The sequence below is a fragment of the Melanaphis sacchari genome, unplaced genomic scaffold (genome assembly GCF_002803265.2).
Source record: "Melanaphis sacchari strain LSU unplaced genomic scaffold, SCAv2.0 Contig20_pilon_pilon, whole genome shotgun sequence".
Lineage (NCBI taxonomy): Eukaryota > Metazoa > Arthropoda > Insecta > Hemiptera > Aphididae > Melanaphis > Melanaphis sacchari.
Window position 1 is genome coordinate 795,339 of NW_020271042.1, and position 11,510 is coordinate 806,848.

Sequence of the window (11,510 nt, forward strand, 5' to 3'; positions counted from 1 at the left end):
TACCTACACTAAAAATTAAGTACCTAGATACTATAAGTACATTATTGTAATTTTTTTGAATAGAAAACTAAATCAAAATGAAAAGAAAAACTAATTATATTTGTATGTTAAATTAAATGTATAAAAACTCAAAACAATTCGTTTTTTTTTAAATTTATTTATTTATTTATTGAAACTTCAAAACAATCGACGTGACGCCAAAAGCGCCGCTTTTGTAATACTTTCACGAAATTTTCAACGTTATTATGCAATATATATATACAGTGTATTCACGCTAAGAGGTACTACAAAATATTTAATAGTTGGATAACCTTGTATTTAAATAAGGTTTTCGGGAAACGAAAAGAAGTACCAAAATACACTATTTCAGATGGGCGTCGTTTATAACCGCATACTTTTATATCTTAATCCCGCATATTTTCCTCAAATTAAACCGTTCAATACCGCACACATTACACATATATACATACATTTATCAATAACATAAACATTTATCTAAAATAACATCACAAGATCACAAAATCTGAAACCAAATTTAGATTCATACGAAACGACAACGTAAACCGTACACGTAAAGTATGTAGAGAAAAAAATAAATATTTTAAATTTATATAATCGTTTCATGACTAAGGAAATAAATTTAATTGATTATTTAAAAACATTAAGGTGTAAATTTATTTCAATTTAATTATGTATAAAATTATTTTTAATTTATACTTAATTTTTTTTTTTAATTATTTTTTTTTTTTTTTTACAATTAAATATACTTGATTTTTAACTGCCAATCAAATGTGTACAGTTTTGAACTATCAACCTTTCAAATTTACCTTTTTGAATAAATATGTGCGGTATTGAATGGTGTAAAATGTGTGGTTATGAACGGTAAGTGTGCGGTACCTAATGACGACCACCGTTTCAGATAAATTTTAATTTTTTGACCCTGGTGGTACCCGCATGGGCAATACAGCTTACTTTCTTTGAAATGGCAATACCATTTTTTTTCTACAGATTCGCTCAAAGTATTTTTTTTAAAAATTTTTGTATAAAGTATTTTATAACTAAAAAATTGGAAAAATTATAGTAGGTATGTTGAAATTTAAATTTACAAATAATCTATTTTTAATGAAATATTGACAAAATTAAATTTAATATTACTTGAAAATCGAAATAATATTTCCAATATTAAAAATATATCTGTTAGAAGACAGGTAAAATATAAATAAACACTTTTTTTATCATAATTTATTCTCATTTTCGCCATTCATTCTTCTAAAATAGTGAAATAAAATAGCTATTGAAGGTAATGAAATTTATAAAAATGTATACACCATGAATTTGAAATCAAGATTTATTTATTTTAAATACAGTTTTATCTAACAAATTGTTCAAAATTTCCACCTTGATGTTCTAAAAATAATTCTTAACGTTTTAAAAATTCCCTTTACGCACGCGCGTACCGACAGGGTTAAAAAATTGAAATTTATCTAAAATTATGTATTTTGGTACTCCCTTTTATTCCCGAAAACCCTATTTCAATACAAGGTCATATACAACTGAAATATTTCGTGGTATCTCTTAACGTGAACAGACTGTATATATATACACATGCATTAATAAAAGTAATTTTTATTAAATGACATGCATAGAGGAGAGAAAATTGGACAAGGGTCTTTAAACTATCTTAGAACTTCCTGTATATATATATATATATATCGATATAACACCTAATATACCATCAGATAGTATGATAACTGTCGATAAGCCAAAGTGCAACACATAATTTACCGTCATGAGTGACTGCGCTTGTTCTTCCGCCCTGTACTAGTACGATCGGTATCTGCCATTCCAAATTTCACCGGTTAGATACACTTCGCTATGCTACATATTACGTAATACCTACATAAATATTTGGGTGGTAAAAGGAATATTTTCACTAAAAGGAAGGAGTCAAACCTTTCTCTTTAAGAAAACGTTTTGAGTGCCTCCTGTTTTTTTATTTTTACCTTTATATCACAACTTGAGTGCATATCCATAGTCTTAGTAGAAAATCATAATAATCATATTGAATAGCCCAAATGCATCCTTCGATCTGCAGCCAAAACTTTTAAGATACAGAACCAATGATAATGCAAATGTACAATATTATATACGTAATTTTTAACAACGACGAGTGTGGAAACGATGAGGAAACCACATTTCACTATAAATTTGATAATAATAAAGCACAATTACGACTATCTAGTACGACTCAATGATCATTTAGGTCAATAAGTGTGAGTAGTAATCTAATACCCAAAATTGTGTCACAATAAACAAGTAGTTACGCGTGTTTTTAATTTTTAACATTTTTAAAATCTTTAAAATTTATTATCAATACTAAATAAAAATGTTGTAAAAAATAAGTACACTCGCCCAAACCTAAAATGTGTAAAAATATGGGTGTAAGTCAAAAGTATTAATAAAATAAATAATAATAACCATCTCGTGAAGCATCCAACAGAATAATTTATACGAACTGGAATTAATTCAGGATAGGTACGTCAAAAATATGTTTTTTTTTTCACGGAAATCACTGAGGTAATACCTAATTCCAGTTGCAACCGGAAAACTCCCTCTTTTCCACCAATACTCGTCTTTACCAAATGAAATATTGGCCACGTTTCGACCAAAACTAATCAATTTTCCAAAGTTTTATGATAAACAATGTTTTTTGGATGTTAATAATAGAATGTATGCATAATTAGTAATTATACATTTTTAGGCGTGTCTATCAACGTACCCTCGGTTTCAGCATTTAATTCACAAATTATTACCATTAACTTTTTTTCTGTTTAAAGTTGACATCTATGATACTCATAGCTTTTTGCTCTCCTTACAGTTATTTATCTTCTTTAAATTTCACTGAAACTAATATTTATTACCGCCATTAGTATCTTAATTCCACCATTAACCAAAATGTTCATAATTTGTTGCTCACGTCTCATAGCTTCTTTGAGTTTTAGAGTTTTAGTATTAAGTACATTTTAAAAATCATTTATACCACACACTGTTATTAAAAATAGTATGAACATTTTTATAGAAGTTCTCGTGTCTACTTCTTTCGTCACTTAAATTATTTTTTAAGAGGGTTCGACATTTTTTTTAAAACCTCTCTGAGATCATTTCAAAAATCCAAAATTATGATTTTTTACCACTCCATTTAAATTCCGTTACTATTTTTTTAATGATCACATTATTATTTCGCATTTCTGTCAAAATAATATCATCATTCATCAACTATTTTATTTTGTAACGAATTAACACCAACATCTGAATTTACATGCACTACCTGTAGCCTGTAGGTACATTAAATTTGTGTACGACCCACTTAAATATGTTTATATATAAAAACTCATTATCGTCGAACAGGTCATAGTTTGCAATGTTTGCATTATAGATAGTAAATACTAACAAAATAAAACAAAACAATTAAAACAGCACTAATTCACGGTCTGCGAGAGCCAAACATACCTACATAACATAGCCGAATATATTGCTTGTTTGATGAGCAAGATGTAACAAAAACTATACATAAGCGTTTAAAGTTTAAATTTAGAAGAAATAAGATATTTAAATTTTTAAATTTTTAACGAAAAATATCAATTTTAATTGTTTATTTGTAATTTAAAAATATTATTCGTGAATACTAGTTACTAGAAACTCTAAGCATATAGGTATCCATTATTCTATATGCCAACGTTTCTTAAACTGTTACGTAGAGATCACTTTATGGATCCACGAAACTAAAGTAATTTTTTTCAAAATTTTTAAGAATATTACTCTTATTTCGTTACAATTTAGATTTAGTCTAATTAATATAATTTTATATAAGTATTATTATAAACAAATATTAACAATTTTATTTTTATTTTAACATATTTTTAGAATTCAATACCTTTAACACCCTATTATTGCATGAAATAATTATAATTTTTATTGTAAATAATCCTAAAATAAAAGCTAAAAAGCTAAAAAAAAAAAAATAGAAAGAAATGCTGATATATGCAATTATTTTTTTCAATTCACTGTTTTCAACAAAAATTAATTCATATTCTGTAATAGGTATTATTAATTAAATAAATTACTATAAATATATCATAAAATATACTTAATTATATAAGCTCCGGCCTCCAAAACCATCTTCATTCAAAATTATTCTTTGCATCACTGAATTCAAATTTAATATATTCATGATCCATTACAATAACTTACTCCAATGGCAGGATACGCTCAACACCTACAGTATAGTTGGTGGTTACATGGTTTATCCATTTCTTAATACAAGATAAAGTAAATTAAACTACCTATTGTCAAACTTTGAGGAAACACAATCATAGGACCCACTTAGACCTTTTATAAAAATTTTATTTTGAAGTTAATAGCATTCCAAATGTACAAATAATTTACAATTTTATTTAAAATTAAACACCTAAAATAGCTTGTAGATAGGCATCTGTTTTTAATGTCAAATGTCAATAAATACCCTAAAAAGAAGTAAATTACATTTATTTTGTTATTAAATATTTACTAATTATACTTATACAAATCACTTCCAAAATTATAATGTTAAATCTGCACCAAATGTATTTATATCTTGATAAGATCAATGTCAATTAAAATAAATATTTCATAAACTAAAAATACCCAGTTTATTTATTTTACTTAGTTATATTTTTTAACAAATACAGAATTGAATTAACATAACAAATTTTGACTTTGTAATATTATCAATTAACTTAAATCTAAATTGAAATTTAGACCATAAAAACTTGGTACATTTTTTTATCTATTTAATTTATCAAAAATAATGTAACAATTGCCTTCACCACTACAAATTTTACAATCATAGTTTTATCAGCAATTGACGATTATTATCACAGATTATTCTGTATTAATATTTATTATATTGATCCATATAAATAATTAGTAATTTATAAATCATGTAATAGAGAAATTGACCGGTTGAAAGCCCACTCTTGAGCCCCAACATTATAGTAAAACTAGTAAATAATCAAAATATTAGATATCACTGAATATAAAACCTAATTTTTAAAACATATTTTCAACCACTCCAATATTATGTAATAACATATTATATATTTCAGCGCCAAACAATCACACCACACTTGAGTCATAAATAATACAATAAATTATTTTATAAATAATAGATCTTAAACAGTATACAAAAAAATATTATGTACTTACTATAATCTGCATGGACATTTAAATATACTATTTTATTAATTTTAAATACTATAACACCAAAATGCTCATCTTTAATTATATTATGATTTATTGTGTTATATATAAAGAATAATATATTTGTAAATAAATAAATTTTAAAAAGAGCAAACAAAATGTAATTAATATGAAATGATTTTTTTTTTTTTGCACACATATACACATATATGCAAAAGTAAATAATTAATAAACAAAACATTAGAGGTAGGTAAGTACTAGTTTTCTCCTTAGTACATCAAATCTAGCTGTCTTTTCCACAGTAGAGATATTTTTTTAAAACACTTACACTAATTTGAAATATTGTGGTTTTCATAAATCATTAAACTTTAAATAATCAATACAATTCAAAAAAATATTAAAGTCAATAGCTTAACTTAGATAATTTCATTGTTGTAAAACAAATGGACTTGATTTCATAAAAAAGAAAATAACCACTTCACGTGTACCTCAAAAAATAATTAAATCTTCTCAACCAATAATGGTTATGATAAAAACAAAAAAATGAAAAATGCAATACTAAAATGAGTGACAAATGTCATGACAACCGACATGAAGTCATTTTTTTAACATTACACATGATTGGCTTGTGCCAAGGTCGTTTAGATGGATCATTGACATCATCGATGGTAACTGATGTACTCCCATTTGGTCGATCTGAATTATATATTAAATAATTAATAAAACTTTAATTTGATTATTTATATTTAAGAATATTACCTTTAATTAATTGTTCTGTTATATACTCTTCTTCATTTTCAGAAGGCGTTTCGCAAGAATGATAGTTGAATAAGTAAGGCAATACAGTCATGTTATGCATGAAATCACCACGCAAAGGAGGAAAAGGTACTTTTTCAGATGTTCTTGGATGTCTACAAACAAACCACCTAAACAATAAAAAAAACAAAAAAGAATGAATATGAAAATACTTAAATACATATTTATTTAGATAATGAAACAAGAAAAAATTCAATATTTTAATTTAATTAGATCCTAAGTTAATTTTTTAAATTAGCTATAATCCAGAGATCATTTACAACTCTAATATAATTATAAATAATTATAAATAATACTCAAGATAAAAATAATTATTTAAAATATACACATAAAAATTATACAAATTTGAAGCTTTCAATTCTAATATGATAAATATTATAAATATCAACTTATCAAAATAAACCGCTCACTGCCTAATAATAAAATGTTTAATTGATAGATGAAGAAATAATTATAAAATTAAGATCTTTAAGTATATAATTAAATTTTTAATTGTTTACTTAGTACATATGGTAATAATACTTTTTGAAAATCTTTAAATAGTCTTGATTAAGATTTGGAAACTTTGAAACTAAAAATACAAGCTCATTTATCTGTATCTGCATCAAGATACAAAGATTTAAAAGAATTTGTAGTGTATGTTGAGTTAGAACAGTAAGAGTTGGTTAAACATTGTCCTACTAGGTGGTTGTCAATTGTTTTAGCAATCCAAAAAATTCTTAAGTTCTATTCTCCTTTGATATTTTACTTTATATTCCTTTGTGATAAATGCCTTAAACAAATCGACTTTAACAAGTCATAAACCATAGAACATCTATTTAAAAAACCAAGTATATGCTTATGTATTTGTAATAATATAAATATGATGTTTGTTACTTCAAAAATCTGATATGAGTTAATTTTTATTATGAATCAGTTAAAATCTAATGTTTCAACTTGAATAAACAAACAATTTTACAGTTCCAATTTAATCATAATATAAGAGTAAATTAACAATACTTATCATAAATGAAATGAAAAATTAATTTGATTTGTTCTACAAAACATGCATTAAATAATTTATCAAGTCATTTCGATTATGAATCCTCGCCATTAAAAATATGGAGCCACTTTGTTTAAAATCAGATGTATAGCTTTATTAAGATATTGTGAAAATAATTAAAGTATGTGTTTAGTTGATGTGATTTCTATAGATAAGATATTTGAAGAATTTATGATTATCAAGCATGCTATATCTACTGTAAACTAAAAAAAAATTTAATAGTACAAAAAAAATAGCTAGAACTTTAACAAAAAAAAATTTAAAAATATTGGAATATTATGAGAATTTATTATAAGTACCTATACCAATGTTTAATTCCTTTGTGGAAGATTCTTCAGTAATGAAACTTAAATAGGTAGATATTCTATCAATTTGATAAAAATTGAATAATTATATCATTGAAAATACCACATTTTGAAAATAGTTCCTGTTCTGATTTTGTGAATTTAGTAAAAAAAATAATGATGCTGCTCTTTCGCACGCTGTGAAGAATCCAGGAAAATAATTTTAAATTTAAAATTAAAATTACTTAATGCCTAATTTTGAATTACTTTTTTCATTATAAATCATTTTATTACTTATTTATATAATTATATAATATAACCTAATATTTACTTGTTTTTTAGTACTCCTTTCATTATAATTTATAGGATACTTCACTTATTATTAACATTTATAAATAGTAGATATAAATATCTGTGCTATATCTAGTGATGGGCATAATCGAATGATTAGTAATCGAGAGAATCTCTCGAAAAATCACTTGAAATTAAAATCGTTTTTTCGTATGTTAAGAATAATCAACTATTATTACATATCGAGATAATCAAAAATCACTCGAAATATGAATAAACTTATAGTAAATAATTATTAGTTAAATGTTGCTTTTTTTATTTAGACTATATTTTAGGAATAATAATAAGTAGGTAATAACCATTATATAACCATAATAATGCATTATTAATAGGTGCTTTAAATAAATGACAAGTTTTTATTTAATAATTATTATTTAAATTTTAAATAAATCTGTTGGTTTAAAACACTGTAAATTCTTAATTATGAAGGTAATAAATACATAATATAATCATAAATATTAAATATGTACAACATTGAAAATTGTAATTTCATATATATTATATAAAACATTTTTCAGATTTAAAATATACCTACTAAATAATCAATTACCAGATAATAATTTAAAACATTTCAAAATTCGATTACGTTACTCATATCAGAAATTACTCGATTACTCAATTATTTTACTCATAATCAAAATTATTCGATTACTCGATTATGCCCATCACTAGTTATATCATTATTGTATGATTTTATTATTATAAAGTATGCACAAAATTATTATACTAAAATTAGAATACAATTTTTTCATATTGATAAAAAGTCATGATTTTTCAAATTTAACAATTGACAATTTTATTAGCTATGCATTAAAGGATCATATTATTTATTTGTTTATTTTAAAATAATCTATTCAGTATTTAAAACAGTTTTTAAACTTACGGATGTGTTTGTATTGTTCTTAAGGTAAATCGTTTCTTTGGATCTTTTTTAAGCATTCCAACTAGCAAAGATCTCAAAGGTTCTGTCACAAAGCTTGGAATTTGTATATTACACTTTCCAATTGCTTCAAATAATCTATATACATTATCACCTTCAAATGGATACTCTCCTGTAACTAAATTATATCTTAAAAAAAAAAAAAAAAAAAAAATATAATTTTGTTATTATTGTATAACATTTTTGTAATTGATTAATGATCATACAATGTGACACCACTGCTCCAAATATCTATTTTAAAGCCAGAGTACTCATCAGCTCCATTTGCTATTTCAGGCGGTTGAAATGCTGGTGAGCCTTGACTAGATGCACAAATACCTTCTGGATCAAATGGTGACAGTGCCTAAAAATTGTAATTAACAATATTTTAACATAGATAAACATTTTACAATTATATTTTCAACATACCTCAGCAGTTCCAAAGTCTGATATCTTAAGTGTTTCATCAAGTGTGAGCAATAAATTCCCTGGTTTGATATCTTTATGAATTATTCCACGGCTATGTAAATATTCTAATCCATTTATTAACTGACTAAAATAGCTAATACCACATAATATTAAACATAAATGTATATTCATAAATTCATAATACTACTTTTTACTTAATCAAATACATACTTGTGGGCTTGCCAGCATGGAAATTTACTTCCTGGAGAGTGTTCTAGCATATCTTGAAGACCACCAACACAATATTCTAAAAGAAGATACATTTTTTCTTTTTCTTCATTTACTATCACATCTACTAATTCTATGACATTTAAATGTCTCAGTGTTTTAAGAAGTTGAATTTCACTAAAAATTAACAATAATAACAAATTTTATTATTATGTAACTTAAAAGTTATAATTGAATATTTTACCAAATTTAACATAGGTATTTAAAATTTATTGAATAAATATTATCTTATAATACTTGATAATATTTAATATTAATAACATACTGTTATTATCAGCAATTCAAAAACAAAATTATACTAAAAAATAAATGTATGTTTCTAAAGAATAAACAATATTCAAGCTTAAAAAACAAAAGCGTAACCAATATTTTTTAGGGAGTTTTTTTAATTTTATAGTTATATATAAAGCAAGAAGGGCTTTACATACTCAATTGAAGTCATCAGTATTCATATTAAAAACATAAAATATGAAATAGAACTACACGACAACATATTTTATAGAAATCTGAATTAAACAGAGCATATATTTTTGTATAAATACAGCTGAAGGAAGATACTTCCCACCCAAAACACCCGCCTAGATAATTTACTATAAAATAATAACCATTTACTATAACAGTACTACCGAAGTATTAACTACCAAAAATGTATAACTACTACAATGATTAAAAAGGATAAAATATATCAATATCACTGATTACATTATTATGGGTAATATTTATTACTATTTTAATAACAAGTATTAACTTAAATAAATATAAAATAAATGAGATACAAAAAAATTTTAAAATGATAAATTAGCATATAATCATATAAAAAAAACCTAACAAGATAAAACATAATACAACAAATTTCCTAACTTTTTACTAGCTATAATAAATTAATTTACTAATCTCATTGATTCAGCAATTACTTAGCTAGATATAAAGAATTTTAGAAAATGTTTATGCTGTTTCCACTTAATAAACATACTTCATAGAAAATTATTGTAGAAAAAGAACCAATTTTATGTTGTTAGTTGTAGTATCAGATAAAGTTGACTTATTATAAAAATTAAGAACAATACCTATGTTTATTTGTAGCTTGTACATTGGATTAAAATTATAAGCAAATTATAATAGTTTTTAATTTGAAATATTTAACAAACTCTACACTCACTTAAAAATTGGAAAAAAACCAACATACTAACATCACTTATAATGTTCTTAACTTTAAGTATGATAATAGAGCAATTCAATTTTATAATATTGATACCTACACAAAATTAGTACTGCTGATAGCAAATTTTCTTTTATACGTTTATAGGACAATGCATGCAGGCGTGACTATGCTTAAGAAAATAAATGTGTAGATTATCTTTGCTTAAATATGCTTAAATAAGAGAAAAAGTGTAGGTACTTTAAAGATTATTAAAACTAATTATTAATATGTATAAAAAAATTATTTTATTACTTGAGCACATTTTTTTCTCCGTTAGGTATTCGTTTGAGTTTTTTCTTTTTTAATATTTTAGCTGCACAGCGAACAAGCGTTTCTGAATCGAGTACTTCTTTAACTTTACCATAACTACCTTCTCCTAATAAATCGCCCATTACATATTTTCCAACTGTCTTACATGGTTTCTTTTGGGCTCGATATACAACTTCATTTGGATCAAATGAATTGAAAATACCTGTGGACAAACAATCGTTTGCTGACCAATCGGCAGGTACATTTAACAGGTCTTTGAACACATCTTCGTCATCATCTACAGCACTTGGCATAACATCCTCGTCAAATTCTCCCTGTTCCATCATCATCATTACATCGTTTTCATTTAATATGCTACATATACCTATTTTAAAATTTCAGATTTTTTTTATCTTTTTGATATTTTTCGTATTCGACAAAAAAAAAACTGAATGATAATTCGATTTTATGATAATTTGTATAGTTTATAATTATGACAGTACGATCACAAATCAACAAATAATTCAAAAACGATTACAAATTACAATGTTTACAAATAAAAGTACCTGCATCACAAAATAATAAATAATATTAAATAATAAATATGAACACTCAGGAGTCAGTCTATACTAATGGTGAAATTTGTTTAATCACAGTAATCACACTGCTTACTACACTTAAGAAGTATTATACTATCGTCGATGCTGATAATGG

The 11,510-nt window shown here is 24.5% G+C and overlaps 1 protein-coding gene across 1 annotated transcript; it reads right to left on the minus strand.

The window, feature by feature from the left end:
- Positions 1 to 5,406: 5,406 nt before the first annotated feature.
- LOC112593792 (serine/threonine-protein kinase STK11-like) lies at positions 5,407 to 11,231 on the minus strand. The gene is made up of 7 exons (XM_025338334.1): positions 10,800 to 11,231; positions 9,290 to 9,463; positions 9,080 to 9,212; positions 8,878 to 9,014; positions 8,615 to 8,800; positions 5,998 to 6,164; positions 5,407 to 5,934 (listed from the first exon to the last, which is right to left on the minus strand). The coding sequence occupies exons 1-7, from the start codon at positions 11,147 to 11,149 to the stop codon at positions 5,816 to 5,818; spliced, it is 1,266 nt and encodes a 421-aa protein (XP_025194119.1). The 5' UTR covers positions 11,150 to 11,231; the 3' UTR covers positions 5,407 to 5,815.
- Positions 11,232 to 11,510: the final 279 nt, after the last annotated feature.

Bases quoted from the DNA above. Each gene is read 5' to 3' on its own strand.
- LOC112593792 (XM_025338334.1), bottom strand. From the start codon at position 11,149: ATGATGATGATGGAACAGGGAGAATTTGACGAGGATGTTATGCCAAGT. The intron at 9,213-9,289 runs GTATGTATTTGA...ATGTGGTATTAG, and splicing joins CCATGCTGGCAAGCCCACAA to CTATTTTAGTCAGTTAATAA. The intron at 5,935-5,997 runs GTAATATTCTTA...TATATAATTCAG, and splicing joins AACAGAACAATTAATTAAAG to ATCGACCAAATGGGAGTACA.